This window comes from Peromyscus maniculatus, chromosome 1, assembly GCF_049852395.1.
Source record: "Peromyscus maniculatus bairdii isolate BWxNUB_F1_BW_parent chromosome 1, HU_Pman_BW_mat_3.1, whole genome shotgun sequence".
In the NCBI taxonomy this organism is placed as follows: Eukaryota; Metazoa; Chordata; class Mammalia; order Rodentia; family Cricetidae; genus Peromyscus; species Peromyscus maniculatus.
In genome coordinates, this window is record NC_134852.1 from 159,545,665 (window position 1) to 159,565,849 (window position 20,185).

At 56.9% G+C, this 20,185-nt stretch overlaps 1 protein-coding gene and 1 long non-coding RNA gene across 3 annotated transcripts; one reads left to right on the forward strand and one right to left on the reverse strand.

Annotated features, from left to right (window-relative positions):
• Positions 1-718: 718 nt before the first annotated feature.
• On the reverse strand, positions 719-16,610 carry Ccdc88b (coiled-coil and HOOK domain protein 88B). 2 transcript variants are annotated; one of them, XM_042259849.2, is made up of 27 exons: positions 16,426-16,605; positions 16,036-16,172; positions 15,612-15,726; positions 15,464-15,533; positions 15,319-15,377; positions 15,148-15,231; positions 14,178-14,321; positions 13,866-14,014; positions 13,649-13,730; positions 13,369-13,527; positions 12,703-12,849; positions 12,423-12,531; positions 12,137-12,273; positions 10,885-12,045; positions 6,579-6,706; positions 6,391-6,508; positions 6,035-6,130; positions 5,816-5,956; positions 5,087-5,343; positions 4,629-4,772; positions 4,276-4,462; positions 4,026-4,171; positions 3,735-3,833; positions 3,372-3,538; positions 2,728-2,934; positions 2,513-2,581; positions 719-1,204 (listed from the first exon to the last, which is right to left on the reverse strand). In XM_042259849.2, exons 1-27 carry the CDS (start codon positions 16,483-16,485, stop codon positions 1,149-1,151), a joined length of 4,428 nt encoding a protein of 1,475 aa, XP_042115783.2. In that variant the 5' UTR covers positions 16,486-16,605; the 3' UTR covers positions 719-1,148. The 2 variants fall into 2 exon arrangements, 1 of the variants encoding a protein (XP_042115783.2); XR_013046854.1 differs by lacking the exon at positions 3,372-3,538 and having other exon boundaries at positions 16,426-16,610.
• LOC107401650 (uncharacterized) lies at positions 7,339-10,317 on the forward strand. Its single transcript, XR_013046856.1, has 3 exons — positions 7,339-7,539; positions 8,623-8,736; positions 9,350-10,317. It is a non-coding gene; the product is annotated as an uncharacterized LOC107401650 (long non-coding RNA).
• Positions 16,611-20,185: the final 3,575 nt, after the last annotated feature.

Sequence of the window (20,185 nt, forward strand, 5' to 3'; positions counted from 1 at the left end):
GCCCTAGAGCTGTGAGCCGCACTGTGAGTGCTGGGAACTGAACTTGGGTCTTCCAGAAGAGCAGCTAGCGCTCTTAACCAGTAAGCCATCTCTCCAGCCTCTCTGCTAGCCTTTTTATACCGCCCAGGCCCACCTCCCTGGGAATGCACTACCACAGTGGACTGGGCCCCTCCTACATCAATTAGCAATCAAGAAAATGCCGAGACGCCCACAAACCAGGCTAATGGTGGCAATTCCTCAGCTGAGTTTCCTCTTCCCAGGAGTCAAGCTGACAACTGAACCCAACTATGACAGTTTCCTTTCCCAGTAATCATCCTAGGGGCTCGGGTCAGAGACATGGGACGCCATGTCTTATAGTACCCCCTCGAGTGACTGTGAGCTCCCTGAGGCAGAGCTCAACCCCAAAGGCTGGAAAAGAAGACGAGGAGGTTGGAAGATACGGAGAGAGAAAAGAGGTGCCCTGAGACACAGGGTCAGGGCCAACCAAGGTCATCATGCCCCAATTCCCAGATCCCATGTCCCACTTCCCACCCAGGCTCTGCCCACCAGTGGCTGCCTACCTGGCCAGCACATCCAGGTTTTGGCAAGTCCAAGTGGCCACACTATAATTCCTTTTGTTACATGGTCCAGACATGGCTCCCTAGCTACAGAAGCCCGTCAATAGGAATCCCCAACACCTCCAGGCTCCCAGAGGCAGCCAGCAGACACAGAGCCCAGATTCATGGGGTTACAGCTTTATTCTCTCCTTCGTGTCCTGGACAGGGCTTAGATATCAGCCCAGGCTTGTCCCCAGAGAATGGGCCTTGGCTTCCCATCTAGACCGGGCAGAGGACTCTCTTACCCACTCTTGCCAGGCTCCTTCAACTGGGGGATCCCCCAGAGATCGCCTCCTCAATGATGGCTGTGTACCAGAGCAAGAGCCCTGGCCAGGAGCTACCCGTTGGGACCAGTCACATCCTCGGTTGACAAACTTGTCCCAGCTCCTTCGTAGGGCCCCAGTACGGGTTGTGGAGGGCCTGGGAGTCCAGGCCTCTTTTAAGTACTCTTCTTGGAGTCCCTGGGTCCCCCGGCTCTTGGGTTGCCTGGGAGACCCACCGGCCCTATATTGAGGAGAAGGCTTCGCTCCTAAGTCTCCTGTCCCCACAGCGTCACTGGCTGAGGGAAGGGGTAAGGGGATGTTTCTCCGGTTTCTGCTCCTGGAGGGCTAGAGAGAAAAGCTGGGCTCAGGCTTCCTCCCCAGGAAGATCTGGAGCAGTCAAGGCAGCCCACGGGGCCCTGAACCTTCTGTCCACCTGCTAGCCATCCACCCCCGTACCAGCCTGCCTCCCAGCTGCCCCTAAACTTCAGCTCCCTTCCAAAGCCTGTCCCCAGCCAGTGCCCTCATTGGAATCCCAGCCCGTACACACACACACACACACACACACACACACACACACACACACACACACACTCTTCTTCCCCAGCACTATAACCTCCTATCATGCTGGGCTAAGCGCCTCTGCTAGCTCAAACGGTTATATGCCTGCATGTGAAATAGGCATGTGATAGGCTTTGAAAACTTAGTATGAAAAATAAGGGGTGTGGTGACACAGAACTATTATCCCAGGACTAAGAAAGTTGAGGCTGGACACTTGCCACACATTTGTGGCCAGCCTGGGCAACAGGGTGAGCTCTGGGCCATCTTGAGCTATATAACAAGACTCTATCTCAAAAAACCAAACACAATAGTAAGGCATAGTCAAGGTATACATATGATCCCAGCACAAGGAAGGTAGAGGCAGGAGAGTCAGTTCAAGGCTAGCCTAGGCTATATGAGACCTTGTCTCAAAAAAAAAAAAAAAAAAATCTTGAGCTGGACATGATGGATCACGCCTTTAACCCCAGCACTCATGAGGCAGAGATAGGCCGATCTTTGTGAGTTTGAGGCTGGTCTCAAACTATGGTCTACATAGTAAGTTCCAGGCCAGCCAGGCTGCACAGTAAGAATCAGTCTCAAAAAGTAAAATAATGTAGGAAAGAAAATCTCATTTGTAATTTTTCCGCACTGACTACACATTGAAAATGGTCATCATTTAGACAGACAGAGTTAAATGAGTCATGTCACTAAAATCCTTGTACCTGTCTCTCCGTGTTTTCTGGCTGGGTTGCTAACAGGGAAAAGATACACACATAGCTCACACCACCATTTTCCTTTCTTCCCCTTTAAGACAGGGGTCTTGCCCTAGAATCTAGGCTGGGCTTGAACTTTCAGTCTTCCCAATCAGCCTCCCAGGTGCTGGGGTAACCGGCACGTACCACTCATACTGTTCACACTGCACTGCTGTCAGTCCAGGCTGTTGGAGACAGCGACTGTGTTCAGTGTTTGCTGTCTGCCTCCCCACACCAAAATGTTCCCTGCCACATCCCCAGGAGCACCCGAGCTGGTGTTTGGTAAAGGATCCTTCCTCATCAGAAGAGAGAATTGGTGAATGAGACTTCAGGGACCCCAGACGAGTCACAGACCCCCGCTCACCCTCTCGACTGGCGTCTGTTTCATGTTCCGGGAGGGTCTTGATGGAGCCATCCCATTCCACACCAGATCCTGGGGATCAGAAGGCAGTCACTGGGCCATGGTGCCAGGCAGTGGTGGGCAAGGCACACAGGACACAGAGACTAACAGGAATGAATCTTCTCCCCAAAGGTCCATCGGATGAGGGGGGGCTCATATTCGGGGACTCTGTGTCTCACCTTTGCTGTGGGCACTGGGTGCCCCCAGGGGGCCTGGCCTGCGCTGACGGAACCGCTGCCTTGGGGTGTCCCCTGGACTGAATGACTCAGAACTTCGCCCCCCAGGGAACCGGGAGCTGAGTCTCCTCCGCTGCCCACCTGCCAGGGTCTCATCTCCCAAGCAAAGCGAACTCTGGGCACGGCGCATGGGTGCCGGTGACGAGGACCCTGTGAGAGGCACATGTGGAGGGGTTGGGTATCATCAAAGTACAGGGAGACAAGCAGAGAGCCAGTGCGTGAAGCGGGAGAGAAGGGACCTGGCAGGTGAACCTGGCCAGTGTGATGCTGGCTCACACAGATGCTGTGTGGCCTTGGGCGAGGCACCTCACCCTCCGGTCCTCAGTTTCCTTCTGTACCATCAAGGATAAATGACCTTTCCCTAATGTGCCCTGCTGCTATGAGGTCACAGGCGTGGTGTGGGTTGTGTAGAAATGGGGAGGTGGCAATATGGGCATAAAGGAGGAGCCAGGCAACATCAAGGGCAGGTTGGGGGCAGGAAGCAGGAGAGGCCTGGGAAGTACACGTGCAGGCCAGAGAGTATGGCAGATGCCAAGGGTGGGAGACATGGGATAGGGACATCCTGGTCACCCAGCCCTCAGACCCACCTGTCCCATCTGCCTCCCTGCCCTCAGGGAGCTCCGTCTCCAGGGGGCCCCCCAGGCTCTCGGTGCTGCCAGCCCCATCGGCCCCCAGGCGTGGCCCCCCATGGAGGGCCCCCTCCCGCCGGGGCCGAATCAGCCTCTTCACCTTGTCTGCCAGCCAGCTGCCCTTCCTGGGGGCAAGAGGGCATAAGAAGGGATAAGGAAAGTGGAGAAGGGAGGCAGAGGAGAGTCGTGTCAGGGGGAGAAAAGGGCCAGGAAAACCCTCACTAAGACCTGCATCCCAGCCTGGCTCTTAGGGAACTGGGGGTCGGAGGGCAGGACAGGGCAAAAGTTAGCAGGATCCCATTCCAGAAGGTGGGGCCTCACTTGGTGCGGGGCAGGGGCCCAGGTTCCAGCACACGGTACTGGTCCATGATTTTCTCCACCAGCTTCTGCTTCTCACGGCGTAGGGCGTTAAGCTGGTCCCTGGTAGGAAGAGGAGAGAATGGGTTCAGAGAAATCTGGCAAAGCCCTGGCAAAAGCAGGTGTAACCCAGGGCAGCCACGTTGCAGGTCAAACTGCCCTGTGCCTGGGATCTTCTCCTAGGACGTGGTGGGGGCGTGTGGGGGAGGCTCCCCAGAGGCCCATGGGGCCTAGCCCTGGCCTGCGCATGCTCACAGGTACTCTCGCTGCTCTCGGTGAAGGTGGTCACGACTCTCCAGACTCCGCTCCAGCAGCTCTCGATTCTCCCGGCTCAGGGCCTGTACCTCTGCTAGCAGCTGCCTGTTCTCCTCCTCCTGAGCGCTGCGAAGCTGGGTCAGCAGCTGCGGACAGCAGCAAGGTCAGGATGAAGACCCGTCCCGAATACCTGTCCCAGCTTGGCTTGCCCGCCTTGGCCTCCCCAGGCTGCCCTGACCCTCGGCCACACCTCACACTGTGTGGTCAGCCGGCAGGCGCTCAGGTCCAGCTGCTGGTTGGACTCCCGCAGCTGCTGGCTCTGCATCTCCAGCTGTGCCCGCTCCAGCTCCAGCCTCACCAGGCGGCCCCGCAGTTCCCCGCGTTCACCCTGGAGCTCCCCTCGCTCCCGAGACACCTCAGCCAGTAGCTTCTGAGCTCTTTGGAGGCAAAGACAAGAGCTCTCCAAGAGCCCGGAGGGCCACACCCACAGAGAGGAGGTGAAGCAGACCACACAGGGGGGCCGTGGCTAAAGCCATCCCAACCCACTTCATACATGGGATGCTCATCTGGGAGTCGGGGGCAGGGCTGCACGAGGGCCGGTACCTGTCGTGCTCATTCTGAAGCCTCCGCAGCTCCTCCTCCAGGTCCCGCTGCCGATGCCCATCCTGCATCAGGCGCTCACGCTCTGCCAGTAAGGCCACCTCTTGTGCCTCCACACTGGCCCTCTGGGCCTGCAACTGCTCATGCCTGTATGGATAAGTTCCATAAGGGCTGCAGGGGCCTGCAGCCTTGGCAAGTAGGCGCTGCATTGTGGGGATCTAGGAGTCTGACACCTCCAAAGCATAAGCACTACACCTCAGAAAAGCCCCCAAACGCAGAATACCATGCCAAGGTGTCACCATTCCCAGCCTCAAAGTTGAGGAGCCCAGATCCCCCAAGAGATCGATCGGCAATAGGGCCGATATGCAGAGTATGGAATTCCCCCCCTGGGTCGGACCTAATGAGGGAAGCAGGCGAGTGAGCATGCCAGGGAGAGAAGCCGGGCGTCTGGGGGGTCTCACCGGCCCTGCAGCTCACGGTGGGCCAGCTCCAGGGCGCGCATGTTGGCCTTGAGATCTCGGTGCCGCACCAGCAGTCCCTCCAGCTCTGTCTCTTGTCTCCGCTGCAGCTGGGCCAGGGCCTCGTGGTCTCGGAGCAGAGCCTGCTGCTGCCCGCGGGTCTCCTCCTGGGCCTGTCTTGCTGCCCGCACCTCCTCTTCTAGCACCCCCAGCTTCCTGTGCAGCTCCTGGCCCTGCATCTCCATCATAGACTTTTCAGCCTAGGGTGAAGCAAACAGGCAGGACCGCGGCAGTGTGGCACCCAGCCCAGAAGGAATAAGGGACACGGGCTGGGACCAGAGGGCAGAGGACAGGAACGAGCTACGGAGGAAGCAGGGGGACAGCTGAAGAACAGGAAGAGGTTAAAAGCTGTAGAGAAGCGTCAATGTGGCAAGGAAAAGCTGAGCCATGCAAGGGGTCCAGAACATGGGTAGGACCGATGAGCAGAGACTAGGAAAGGCAGTGAAGACTAATGGCTAGTACGGAGGAGAAGGCTGGGATGGGAAGGTGATGGGGAATGGAGATGGATACAGACGTGGATTCTGAAAGCAGGGGTAGGGAGAAGGTACAGACCGGGGTGGCTGGGGTCAGAGGACAAGCACTGCAAACAGGTGGGGTGGCTGGCTAGAGGACGGGAAAGGGCACGAAATGACACAAATGGGCAGGGGACAACGGCCCCAGGCTGCCACCCACCTGCAGGCGGCTGCTGTGCTCCTGCGCCCGCTGACTCTGCAGCAGGAGCTCCTGCGCCCGGCCCTGCAGGCTCCCCAGCTGCCCCTCCAGGTGCTGCAGCTGCCCCTGCAGAGCTGCCTTCTCAGCTACCAGCGTGGCATTCTGCCAGAGAGGGTCATCATCAGTGGCTAGGCGGCCAGTCCCCCCATCCCCCCGGGCAACCCCCGTCCCGTCACTCACATTTCGCTCCACCTCGATGAGCCGACAGTTCTGGGTCTCCGCAGTCCGAGGGTCAGCCCTCACCTCCGTCGCCAGCCCCACAGGGTGCTGTCGCAGCTGCAGAGACAAGGTCCAGGGACACAAATAACAGGTGCCACGCATGCCTCGGGACGTGTGGGAGCCCAAGGAAAAAGCAGAGCGGTCACCCCAAGAAGAGGCTCCATCCATTTAAGGAGTGGAGGACACAGCCCCAGCAGGGCGTGAGATGAGCAGCTAGCCCATCAATCCAGAGGTGAGACCTGAGCCCTGGCAATCCTGGTTGTCTACTCCCAGGTTGGAACAAGGGGCTGGCACCTCGGTTCCCAGGACAACTTTACCTGAATCAGCTCCTCCTCCAGCTTCAGGGCCCGGGCCTTGAGCTCCATCAACGCCTCCTCCTTACTGGTTGACGCTGCCCGCAGCTCAGCTTCCAGCCGCTGCTCCAGGCCCTGGTACCTACCAGGAGAAACCGTTAACACCCAGCCCTCACTTCCCTGCCCCTGCCTGTCCCAGCCACTGTGCCCACCTCTGGTGCTGACTCTCCTGCTCTCGTAGGAACTCCTGGCGCTCCAAGGCTGCCTGTTCCAGCTCTCGCTGCAGGTGCTCCAGCCGGGCCCCCAGCTCCTGGCCACGTACCACAGCCTTCTCCAGCTCCTGAGGGCAGGCAGGGTAGGCTGAGCAGGTGGGATGAGCACAGGGAACATGCCTCTCCCCCAGAGACAGAGGAGAGCTCGAGACGGGCCTAAGAAGGGGTTATCTTGCTCTTTGCCTTGCTCTGTTACCCTGGCAAATGTCTTTTAATCCTTCGGGTCTCTGTGTTCCCATCTGGTGGGCACGGTGGTTCACATCTGCAATACCAGCACTCAAGAAGCTGAGGCAGGAGGATGGCTACAACGTTAAGGCCAGCCTGGGCTACAGAGTGAGGTCTAGGCTCAATGTGAGACCTTATCTAAAAGACCCGAAAGTGGGGAGCGGTGGCCTTGCAGGATGGATATGAAAGGGGTGGGGCCCTAACCCTGGTAGGGTGTGGGAAGCAGCCCCTGAGTAAGGAATCAGAGATGCACACTAAGCGAGTGGCTTCACCTCTTTGAGCCCATAGTTTCGCATGTACCCAGGAGGGTGAGGAACCCTGTGCGCGGCCACATCAGCCATGTGCAGGGGCTCAGTGGAGCTGGGCCTGCAGAGCATCCTCCGCCACAAAGGGGTGGCTGCTGAGAGCAGGCAGAACAGGAACTCGGGACCTCGGGCCTAACCACAGTGCAGGGCTGCAGAGGTTGGGTCAGAGACCATGGCATTTGGCAGTTGGGCCACAGCATTCCATGGTAGGGGTGGAAGGTCAGCTCTGGCCAGTGAGCTCCAGGGAGAAGGAGACCAAACCATTCCAACTCCTGGGGACCCTGGAAAGATAAAGCTACACAAAGGTGACCCTACCAGCCACTGGCCACATCCTGCCTCTGAAAACTAAGACTGTTGAGCCATCGTCCTAGGTAACAACCTCCACACCCTGCCCTGGGCACCTTGGTTCCCAACAGATGTGGGCATGGCCTCTGGGTGAAAATCTACAATTCAGCTGGGCGGTGGTGGCACACACCTTTAACCAACACTTAGGAGACAGATCCAGGCAAATCTCTTGAGTTCAAGGCCAGCCTGGTCTACAGAGTGAGCTCCAGGACAGCCAGGGCTAATAGAGAAACCCTGGATGGGGGGAGGGAGGGAGGGAGAGGGAGGAGAAAAATTACAATTCCCATAAGGCTTTGCTGCCCAGCTGGCCACTAGGGCCTTGGCACCGCTAGAGATAAAAAAGAACTGTAGTGCAGATGAAAGTGGAGGCCTGGGGCCCGGCCCACCCCTGTTCTGGCTATAGCCATACCAAGTGCTCCTCTGCCCAGCCCGAGAGGCCTCCGTGCCCGCAGGAAAGCCTCGGGATCTCTTCTGTCTGCCTGCTGGCCGGCTCCTTCCGTGTCACCGCCGGGCAGCACCCAGAACGGCTGCAGTCAGGAAATCCTCCTGATTCTCTCTAACCCCAGCCTCTCCCACACTCTAAGTCCTCAGAGCCAGCTCTTCCAGGCCCGCCCTTACCGTCTCTGCCAGCTACCACCAGTCCCTCTCCCCGTACTGGAGCCGGGCACACCCTGAGCCCTGGCCACACACTGCTTTGCCAGCTCCTATCAGACAGGAACAGTTTTCAGTTTTCCTCTCATCTCTCTCTCTCTCTCTCTCTGTCTGTCTCTGCCCCTCACCCCTGGATCTTTTTTATTCTCCCTCTTTGGTTATGTATTTATTGATTTCTGAGACAGGGTCTCCTTACGTATTCCTGTCACTATGAGCCAGGCTAACCTCAGACTCACATCTATCTGCCTACCCCCCCGACCCCCACCCCCCCACGCCCGCCCCCAAGTACTGGGATTAAAGTGCACTCCCACATCAGGTCCCTCTTTAGCTTTAGAGGCTTTGCTCTATAGCTCAGGCTGGCCTCTAACTCGCAATCCTCCTGCCTCAGCCTCCCAAGGGCAGGACTTCAGACATGCGCCACCACAGGAGGGACAGGCAGTTTTGTTTCCACTTTACAGATGAGGGACGGGACACTCAGAAGTAACTGGCTCCGAGTCACACAGCTGACAATCAGGGAGGGTCTGAGACATCCTGCAGTCCTTCACTGGCAGATCTCTGGGTCCCGTCCTACAGTATGTACCCCAGAGAGACCCTCTCTCTTCACTGGCTCACGCACATCCGTTCTCACATTGCCTACCTATCTTCCCCATACCTACCCTGCGCAGTGTCCAACCTGGGTCCACCAGCCCCCCAGTCATGTTCCCTATCCTCACCACTGGGAGGGGCCACACAGGTGCTCTTCCTGTCTGAGCCTCTGTCTCGTCTGTGCCCTGGCATGGGACAGGAAACTGCTCACACTGGAGCACCCAGTTGCCAGCCCACAGCTCTAACACCCTTGCCCCTCCTTCACGCCGCCCCAGGCTCCGCCTCCCAGTGTGGACTGACCCTTGGGTTTGTCTCCAGCCTCCAGAGGTACCATTTACACACAAAAGCCCCAGCCTCTCCCTCAGCACAGAAGGAAGCTCTCACTGTGCCCAACAAGAACCCTGCTTAGCCGGGGGGTGGTGGTGGCGCACACCTTTGATCCCAGCACTCGGGAGGCAGAGCCAGGCAGATCTCTGTGAGTTCGAGGCCAGCCTGGTCTACAGCGCGAGATCCAAGACAGGCACCAAAACAACACAGAGAAACTCTGTCTCGAAAAACCAAACAAACAAACAAAAAGAACCCTGCTTAATTCCTCCTTAGCCTCACCTCTCCTGCCTTCTTCAGCTCACACCTGGTTCTGCTCCTCCCCACCTCTTCCTGGAAGCCTTCCCTGATGTATCCAGCCTGGACTCATGGCCCCTGCACTGTCCTGTCTCCTCTACACCTGTGCATATGGACAGCTCCCCTACCTGGTCATTGCTGTGCACACAGCCTGGTATAGAGCCTTGGCTGGCCTCACGAAGTGTGTGAATGAATAAATGAACAAAAGCATTTCTAGCCATCACCTCCCCTCCAGCACTGCCCCTGTCAGCCTTACTGGTTACCACTGCCACTGCCTCTTGAGGGGCCTCAGCTCCCATCCTCAAACTCAACCCCACGTGGGTCTGCCCACACCCTGAGGCTTTCCATGCAAGACAGAGTAGCAACCCCTTCAAAGCTGGCCGCTGCTGTGACTTTTTCTGGGTCCCCCAGCATCTCCAGTGCCTTAGAGTCCTTGTCCTCACCAAAGCATCCAAGGAAATGTTGGTGATTTTTCCTGGAGGCCTCTCCCACCCAGACTGGCATTTCCACCCCCTCCTGGGTACTCTGCTGGCACTTCTTCAGTAGATGTTTTCGTTTTTGTTTTCTCTCTAGACAAAGTCTCGTGTAGCCCAGGCTAGCCTCCAATTCATTATATAGTCAAGGATGCCTGTGCTGTCAACTTGACACAAGCCATTCATCTGGGATCAGGGAGCCTCCGCTGAGAAAATGGCTCTGTCAAGTTGTCCATAGGCAAGTCTGGGGGCATTTTCTTGGTTAATGACTAATGTGGGAGAACCCAGCCCACCATGAGTGGCACTGACCCTGGAGAGGCTGTCCTGAGTTATATAAAGAGAAGCCAGTAAGTAGAGCCTTTCCAGGACTCTTCATTGTGTTCCTGCCTCCAGGTTCCTGCTTTGGGTACCTGCCCTGACTTTCTTCATGATGGACTGTAACCTGGAAGATGAAATAAAACCTTTCCTACCCAACTTGCTTTTTTTTTCCTTTGGTCATGGCGTTTGACACAGCCATTGAACAATGGCCTTGAACAACTTCTAATCCTCCTGCCTCCGTATGCTGAGTGCCGAGATGACAGCATTATGCCACCGTGTCCAGTTTATGTGGAGCTGGGTATGGACCTGGGGCTTCGTGAATGCCAGGCAAGCTCTCAACAAAATGAACTCCATCCCAGCTCCTAAGGAACCACTGTTTGGGCACTTACAGCAGGCCTTGGCCAGGTATGAGCCAGGTGCTTTCCACAATGATCCTGGTCTGCCCACAGACCATGAGGGCTGCAAGGCACAGCATCTCTGTTTTACACAGGAAGAGGGAACCAGGGTGAAGGGGTAGAGACTTTGACAACAGAGTGCAGGACAGACCACCGATTGGCTGTGTGAGTCCCTCCTGTAGCCTACCCTATCGAGGACCAGCCATCAGCTGTATCCTGCAACCGCAGGAGTGGCCTGGACTGTCTACCTTCTGTCCCATCTCAGTGCAGTGAAGGAACCCACACCGTACATCCCAGCAACCTGACCCACTGGCCACACCCCACATACCTCCCTCAGGGCTTGTTTCTCCAGGCGCTCCCTCTCAGCCTCCTCCAGATGACGACGGACCTGGCTCTCCAGAGTCTGCACCTGCTGCTCGGCAGCCTCGGCTTGAGCCCGCAGCCTGGGCCCCTCTCGTTCCCACTGCCTTCGTTCGCGGCCTGCCGCCGCCAGCGCCTCTGCCAGCGCCTCCCGCTCTCGGGATGCAGCCTCCAGCTCCAGGCTAGCTGTTTCCACCGCTTCGCGCAGTCGGGCCTGCTCCCGGGCCTGGGTCTCGGCCTCCTGATGGGCCTCAGCCTCTGCTCTGCGTGCTTGGGCCAGCTCGTCAGAGAGGCAGCTAGCCTCAGCACTTCGGGCCTCCAGTCTTTGGGCCTGGGCTTGCAGTTGGGCCTCAAGGCCCACAACCTCTCTCCTTAGCTGTACCACCTCCTCTCTGAGGGCCTGCTCCTCGGGGACAGCACTGGCCAGGGTCTCCCCCACGACTGGCTTCTCCCTGGACCAGGCATTAGGAGCCCCTTCTGATGTCTGCTGTGGTTTCTGAGGGACCAGTTTACTGACCAACCCCTCGGGCCTCTGTTCATGCCCTCCTGCCTCTGTCTGCTGCTTGGACAGTTCTAGGCCCTGATTGAGAGTCTCCTGATCCTTCAGCGGCTCCTGGAGTTTGAACTCTGAAGACCTGGGCCTGCACTCAGGGCTCTCCCATTTTAGGACCTGGGTCTCGGGCACCAATTCCCCTTGGAGAGCCTCCCTGCTTCCAGTCTCTTCTAGCAACTCCTGCACCTCAATTCTGATCTCCGGACCCTGTGGTAGAGCCCAGACAATGGGGCTCTGGAGAGAGACTCTATGGTTGGACTTCTCCAGAGATCCATGTGTTTCCACAGTAGGGTCTGATTCTTGGGGAGTTAGGACTGAGGTTTGGGTATCCTGAGAAACCATCTTGAAAGAACTCTCCATCTTCTCTGGATGTGAGTCAGGTGCCTGGGGACACTCAGATGACCTTGTGATGTCAGAGTCTGATGCTGAGGAAGCCAGGTCCAAGGATTCAGGGCCTTCACCTCCCCTCTGGCAAGACCAGCTTTTGAGGTTGTGATCTAGGGCCCCAGGAGTTGGGGGAGCCCCATTGGGCCGGGGCAGCATGGCATCCTTACTCTGCTCCTCCAGCAGAGGGCGCTGAGGACATATGAGGACAGTGTGAGAGGGGGGGCATTAGGACGGGGTGGGGGTGGGAACCGGTAAGGATAAGGATGCTGGAGGGACCTACCTGGCTGTCAAGCTGCTCCTGCATCATCTGCAGCAGGCCTCGAAGCTCCTGATTCTCCCGTTCCACTGCCCTTAGCCGCCCAGCCTCTGCTTCCCTCACCTCGTCCTGCAGGGAGGGCGCTGCTCCGGGTAGGGGAGCTGGGGATGTGGCCACGTCAGGGCTCTATCCACCCTCCCTGACTTCCCTGCAGCACCTCTCAGAGACCTAGTAAGGGCATGAAAACAAGTCCTCCCCACCCAGTCGGCCTCCACCCCAGATCCTCACCCCCACCCTAGGCCTCACTCACCCTCCCCAGGGGAGCCTGGGGGTGGCTCCAGGCTCCTCTGAAGTTCCAGCTCCAGCTCCACATTTTCCTCCACCAGCTGCTCCAACTGATGCCGCAGGGAGTCCAGCTCCTGGGGTGTGACGGAGTGGGGTCAGCACAGCCTTCTTCATCGGGCCCAGGCCAAACGTGCACATCTGAGAGTCCCAACAAGCTCCGGGAACCGCTTGGAGAGACCTCGGGCATCACTGGGGTCATGGGGGACCAGACACAAGGGGCAGATGGTCGGGTCAACCTAGCTCACCGCATGGGCCTCGCCCAGCCTGGTGCGCAGCAGCAGGTTCTCCCGCTGGGTCTCATGCAGCCTGGCTGAGCGCTCTCGGGCAACCTCCAGCTGTTCCTCCAGCATCGCCTTCGAGGCCTCCAGGGCCCCAGAAAGCACCCGCTCCTCCTGGTGGGAAAGCAGGGGCGATCCGTGATGACGCGCAACCCCTAAGCTCCAGCACCTGGCAGTTCCCAGTTCCTGACCCTGAGACCGCCTCAGACCCCACCTCCTTTTCCTACCTCTTACCTCCATCTGCAGCTCTCTCCAGGGTCTCCCAAGCTCCTGGCCCACCCTCCCGCCCCCCTCCGGAAACCGCCTCCCAAGGCCACATCCCTCCACCAGACCACACTTATCCGTACCCCTACTTGTTAGGGTCTCACTGCAGACTCCCCAGTTCTACCCATGGCCTCATCCTTCTCTTCAAAATCTGCCTCTCCACAGTCTCCTCCTCTTCTCCCTTCCATCGTCCCATCCTAAAGGATTTGTCCCGGACTCCACCTGCTGTGTTCTCACCCATTTCCCCCAGCTAGCATCACCCATCCCCAACAAAGTTGGACCCCCTCCTCTTAGCCAACCTCCTCCCGCACGCCCCGCCTCCAAACCACGCCCCCACGTGCCCCGCCCACGGCTCCGCCCCCACCGCACCTCCAGCTGGCCCTTGAAGACCTCAGCGGCCTGCAGCCTCTCGCGACAGCGCCGCAGCTCCTCCTGCAGGCGTGGCAGGCGGCCGGCTCGCTCGCGTAGTGCCTCTGCCTCCTCGCGGTAGAGCTCGGCGCGTTTAGCTTGTCCGGACAGTGCCTGGGTCTGGGCCAGATGGTGTGGAACTAGGATCAGCCAGCCACGGTACAGAGAGGGGTGAGGGGGCTTCTGGGAGCAATGGGACCACGATCGGGAGCGGACAGTGGACGGGGATGTTGGAGCGCACCTCCTGGCGGAGCCTTCGAATTTCAGCCTCCAAGCCCTGCACCTCGGCCTGGGAGTCCAGCAGCAGCTCGGCCTTCTCCTCCCTGGAGGGACGGGGTGATGGAGGGTGTCTGCCAGCCGCAAACCCACACCTAGGCCCTATCACGCCCCCGCCCCCCCCCCCGTGCTGTAGACCCACCCAGGTTCCATCGGCCCCTCCCCAGTCTGCAGACACTCACACCTCCTGCCGCAGTCGTCTCAACTGGGCCTTGGCGTTGGTCAGCTGCAGAGCCAGATGGTGCGAGGGACCCTCTGCAGAAGCATTAGCAGGAACCTCTGGCAACCGCACGTGGGCTGGTTCCCGCTCCAGGAGCGCTTCAGCCAGCCGCTGGCGGGAAGGCAAAGGTCAAGAGGCACCCTCCGAAACCTCTGCACATAAGGCTTCCGATCCCCACAGAATCACTCGAGGTTAGGACAACCGACAGCTCCCAGCACTGCCCCCGAACCCCAGCTCCCTACTCAGCTCCATGTGACTGTTGCCTGTCCCCTACCTGGGCCCCCAGATCACGTTCTCGCACCAGCCTGGACACCGTCCCCATCAGGTTGCGTAACTGCATCTCCAGCTCCACAGCCTCCAGCTCTCCCGACTCTGGTCCAGCCAGAGCCAGTACCACACCAGCACCAGGCTGGGTCACCTGAGGGCACGGAGAACAATCCATCAGAAGGAGGGTGATGAGAGGTGAGGGTGGCTTCAGTGATGGTGATAGTCCCACATGCCACCCAGCACAGTACTGAGATACCAGGAGTCAGACTCCCCGGCAGGCAGGCAGACTGAGAGGGGCCGTGACTAGGTAATAAAGGCAGTGGCAAATTTCCAAGCTAGTCATCTTCTTCTACAGCCTCCTGACTTGAGACAAAAGCCTGGCAGCTTTTGCCTCCCACCAACAGGCCCCTGCTGATGGACTGACTCAACAAGTTCAGGGCCTGATCAAGACATGTCATACAGGGACTGGAGAGATGGCTCAGAGGTTAAGAGCACCGGCAGCTCTTCCAGGGGTCCTGAGTTCAATTCCCAGCAACCACACTGGGGCTCACAGATGGGACATGCAGACATACATGCTGGCAGAACACTGTATACACAATCAATAAATTTAAAAAAAAAAAAAAAAGACATGTCACAACAGTTTCAGACCAATCAACTATCCCATCGGTCTTTAGAACACTGTATACACAATCAATAGATTTTAAAAAAAAGACATGTCACACAACAGTTTCAGACCAATCAACTATCCCATCGGTCTTCAGATGACCAACCCTAAAGTAGGGGAGCAAGATTCTTCACAGTGTGTCTGCTGCACGTGTTTGCTCACCCTCAATAAACGCCTTTCTGAATTGCGTGAGATTTCTCTGCTGCCACCTGGTGCACTTCAGATATTTTCCTGCCTTTAGTTCCTTAACTGGCAGAGACAACGGACCCAATCAAGATCCCTAGACTGTATCACTTCCAGACTGCATCAGTACCTCTTGGATTACAGTGGCCAACTCGCTCTGGACGTCAAGACTGAGGCCCCGGATGTGACGGATGAAGAGCTCCCGATGTTCACACTGTGGTAGACAGGAGAACCAAAGCTGGCACCCAGGGGCTCTGTCCTCCTGTCAGAACTCCATTCTGTTCTCCCTTCCCCTCCTCACCTGCACTGAGGCCCCCAACAGCAGCCGAAGGATGCCTTCCAGCTCGTCCACTGCCTCTTCTGCTGGGTACAAGCCACAAGGGGTTAAGGAGGGACATGGGGCAGGGACAGAGGTCAGAGGGCACCACCACCCGGGGAAACAGCACCTGAAAGGGGGTCAGACCCCAGTGTCTGGAGGTCTGGGGGTGGCGGCAGGATCAGCAGCTGCAGTTCTTCCTACAACAGGCCAACAGTAAGAAAACCGCCTTCACCAGGGCTTGCCGGGCCCCTTGTCGGGGCTTCCTGATGCCTTACCTGGTAGAAATCCCTCAGCCGCCCCCACAGGTGATGAAGGTTCCACATCCGACAGGCTGCAGGACCATCGTGACCCCTGATCATCCGAAGTCCTCCTCCTCGAGAACTAGGAGCACTGGGGTCACCCAGGGAACATGGATGAGAGGCTGGTTTGAGGACCACCCACCCCCAGGCCTTGCCCTCCACCCTAGGCTCCTCCCACCATTGGACACGCCCCAGGCCTTGCCCTCCACCCTCAGGCTCCTCCCACCATTGGACACCCCCCCCAGGCCTTGCCCTCCACCCTAGGCTCCTCCCACCATTGGACACGCCCCAGGCCTTGCCCTCCACCCTCAAACTCCTCCCACCATTCATAGCGACCTCTCCTCAGACCTCAGACCAGCCTCCCCCCCCACCCCCCCGCCCCGCTCCCCATGTCACTTACATGATTCCAAGCACCCGAAGGAGCAAGGCCCCATCACTCAGCTGCAGGAATCTCTTCTCTGTACAAGGCCCCTTATCCTCCTCTTCTGTCCCCGCTGATTCTTCTGCCTCCCCCACCAGCCCAGCCAGTCCCAGCGCCTGTGGGGACAAACCCGAGAAGTCAGATGAACAGGTGGCATCCCCACAACCAGTAAATCCATCCTGAGCCCCCGATCTGTCCCAACACACCCTAGGATCCCTCTCCCCACCAGTGCCTCTGGTCCCAGATCCTAGGCTCTTTCCACCTCACTCTCCTCCGCCCACAACTCTACCAGCCCCAGCCACCCATCCCCCAGTTCTCAGTCCGCCCTGATACTCACTTCCCCACACAGCCCTCCCACCTGATCCTCACCCAGGTGGCCAGACTCCCACTCAGGAAGTCTTTGAGCCTGGGCCCCTTGGCCCCCTCCATGTTGGGGGTCAGGGTGTAGTCCCTGTCACGCTGTGGCAGCCACACCTGCTCTGAGAGGAAGAGGAAGTCCCCGGCTGGGGGATCCCAGGGGCCCAGCCACAGACCCTGTACAGCTTCCTTCTTCCGGGGTTCTGCCGGGCTACGTGTCCTGCCTCAGCAGCACACACACACACACACACACACACACACACACACACACACACACAGGCACACACACACACACACACACACACACACACACACACACACATACACACATTCCTCCCTGGGTCTCAGATAAGACTAGATACAATTCTGTAAGTTAGCTGAGGGGAGGCCTACAGTGCTTCTGACTCCATGGCAATGATAGGGAGTCCCTTCCTCTCTAGGCAAGAGGGTGACCTCAAGCTAGCACTCTGTGGTCACTGAAGAGGCTCTCTGGCTTTGCCATGGAGTCTGAATGCCATATCTCCTTCTTCTCTTCAGTTTCATGGCAATGAATCCATCTCCAACCCTGAAGCCTGCTGCAGATGCTATCTGTCCCAGCCAGCTCCTCTGAACCCCAGGAGGGAGTGGACACTGACCCAGTCATACTTGGTCTATACTACACTGAGAAATGGCCGTGGGCCGGAAACCTCAGTTGCCAGCCTCAGTTTTCCATCTGTAAACGACTTAAAGGGGGATGCGGTCAGTGGGTGGAGAACCTGCTTATGATGCACCAGGCTCTGGTTCAATGCCTAGCACCTTGTAAACCAGGTGTGGTGGCGCACGCCTGTAATCCCAGCACTTGGGAGGCAGAGGCAGGGGAATCGGGAGTTCAAGGACATCCTGGACTACCTATAGTGAATGCTAGACCAGCTAAGCCAACTCAGCCAGAAACTATGTCCCAAAATAATGATGATGCCGGGCATGATGGCACACGCCTTTAATCCCAGCACTTGGGAGGCAGAAGCAGGTGGATCTCTGTCAGTTCAAAGCCAGCCTGGGCTACCAAGTGAGTTCCAGGACAGTGAGGGCTATTTAGAGAGACCCTGTCTCAAAAATAAATAAAAAAATGATCATGTTAATAGTCACACAAAATATGACATTGTACTACTACTAAAAGTGCTTTCACAGGACAGTCAGGGAAGGCCTTCCCGAGGAGGCAGGAGATGAGTGCTGTCTCTGAGCTCACAGCCTGAGGAGAAGGCAGGGTATTCAAGGAATCAGTGCGGAATGCTGTGAGGCAGCTAGATGCATAGATCAGGAACTACTCGTGTTCTGTCTCTCCTGAGGTGTCTTGTTTGTCACAAGTGGCATTTCTGAAGTCAGGTGACTGTTGCCCTTCAGCTAGCTTCCGTCCTGACTGAGCTGTCATAACTGTCATTGCAGGCGCCAGCCCACGCTTCCAAAGCCCCAGCAGCAATTCCTGGAGAGAAGATATGAGCAACTTAGAAGAGGACCCTGAGGCCCCGCAAATGGCGGGAGCGCCCTCGGGAGGGACCTGGCTGGCCTGAGCTACTCCCAGCACGCCAGCAAAGCAGTCCTGGTTCCCAAGCCCCCCAGCTGGGGAGACCTGTTTGAAGGAGTGCAGCTCTATGGAGTATTCTGGATGTCCCCGAGTGGGAGGCTGCCAGGAAACAGACCCAAGGACTCACAGCAGAAGCGATCACAGGAGTCGCCTCTCCGTGGGAATTCTGCCACTGAGCTCACCGGTCGTCTTGATTCTATCATGCTGTTTGTGAATGCATCAAAATTTTATATGATATGAACCTGCATCTAATCAGGAAGCAGATCTGCTGGGAAATATAGAAACGGCCTAGTGATGAGGAGCCTGGGGCCTGGTTAACTTTTCCTTTAGTGGCATTTTTATTACACACGATGACATCTTAGAGTTGATATGATATGAGGTAATAATAACATCAGTGGCGCTGCGGTGGCACAGGCCTGTAATCCCAGCACTCAGGAGACTGAAGCAGGAGGATCCACACTCCAAGGCCAGCCTCTTCATCTAAGGACGAGTGAGATGGCTCAGAAAGCCTTGAAGCCTGACAACGTGAGTTCAGTCACCAAGACCCACCCAGTAGACGGGGAGAACCAACTCCTACCAGCTGTCCTCTGGCCCCAGACACTCATGGCGGCATGGGGGCCCCCACACACTAATGGAACCAAAGTTAAAGTAAATACAAGTAATAGAAATCACAGCAAACGCAGGCTTCCCATGAGCTGGGCATGGTTAATAAGGACTTGACTCCTATTAACCCATTTGTGCTGGACTCCTCTGTGAAATAAAAAGTGTGGAATATTTCTCATTTTGCAGAGGGAAACAACAACAAACAAACAAACAAAAAAGACAGGCACAGAGGGGTTAAGAAACCTGCCTAAGGTCCCACAGCTGTGAAGTTGGGGATAGACCAACTGGAAGAGGACAGCAAGGCCAGAGGATAAGGAGCAAGGGACATGGAGTCAGGCAAGCTGGGGCTGACAGGCAGAGGGAAATCATGCAAGACTAAGGAAGAGGCTTGTCCTTGAATCATCTGGGAAAGTGGGTAATCTGGTCAAGAAGTGCTGAGCGGTTCACAAGGGGACTCCGCACTTGTTGAATGACCCAGCTGTGCCCTGGGCCTTCCTAGTAACGCTCTCCAGGGGTTGTCGGCTTCCGGCCTCTTGAATCTTGTTCCCACTTGCCTCCTCCGACAATTTCAGCCCGAGGATTCTAGAGGCACTACTACACTGGCCGAGAAGGTCCTCCAGAGCCAGCCAGACATGGTGACTGGGGCTCACCTCCGCTGTGGCAGAGCGTAGGCCCGGTGTGGCTCAATTTCTGAGTCACACCCTTCCTGAGCCCTGAGGCAAAGGCCATGTCCAATTGCTCTTACTTCCTTCTTTTAGACAAAATTGGCTGCACCTCCATCTGCCCTCAGACTGCTGAGTCAGGTGAGGCAGGATGGGCAGCGGGGCACCCAGTCCGTTGGCACAGACATCGTGTGTTTCCCAAGGCTCTATTAGATACAGAGTGGAATTCATGTTGGGAAGCTGGCAGGGGTCTCTCCCTTGGCTTGAATCTTTCTTTAAACATTTTCATATATATATGCATGATTATGCTGGCCAGTTTTATGTCCGTTTGACACCAACTAGAGTCATTTTGGAAGAGGGAAACTCAATTAAGAAAACGCCCCCACCAGAATGGTCTCTACGTTAGCCTCTGGTGCACTTTCTTGATTGATGACTGATGTGGGAAGGCCCAGCCCAATGTGGGCAGGGCCACAACTGGCCCTGTGTGCTCTAAGAAAGCAGTCTGAACAAGCAAGCCAGTAAGCGACGGTCTCTAGTGGCCCCTGCTTCGGTTCCTGCTTCCAAGTTCCTGCCTTGAACTCCTACCCTGACTATCCTGGATGATGAACTATGAACTGTAAGCGGAATTCCCTTTCCCCCCCGGGTTTGCTTTTGGTAATGGTGTTGTATCACAGCAATAGACCCATGAGGCCAGAATAAAAAGTGTTTAAAAACCAGGGCTTCAGTGCCACATGACTGTAACTAGAACTTGGAAAGCTGAGGCAGGACTAGGAATTTGTAACCAATCTTGTAGCAAGCTTTCTTGTTGAACTATTTGGGGACCACCAGCCCCCTCAATGGTGACATGGAGACTTATTATTAATTGTAAGAGCTTGGCCTTCAGCTTAGGCTTGTTCCCAGCTACCTCTTATAACTTAAATTAGCCTGCTTTTATTAATCTACGTTT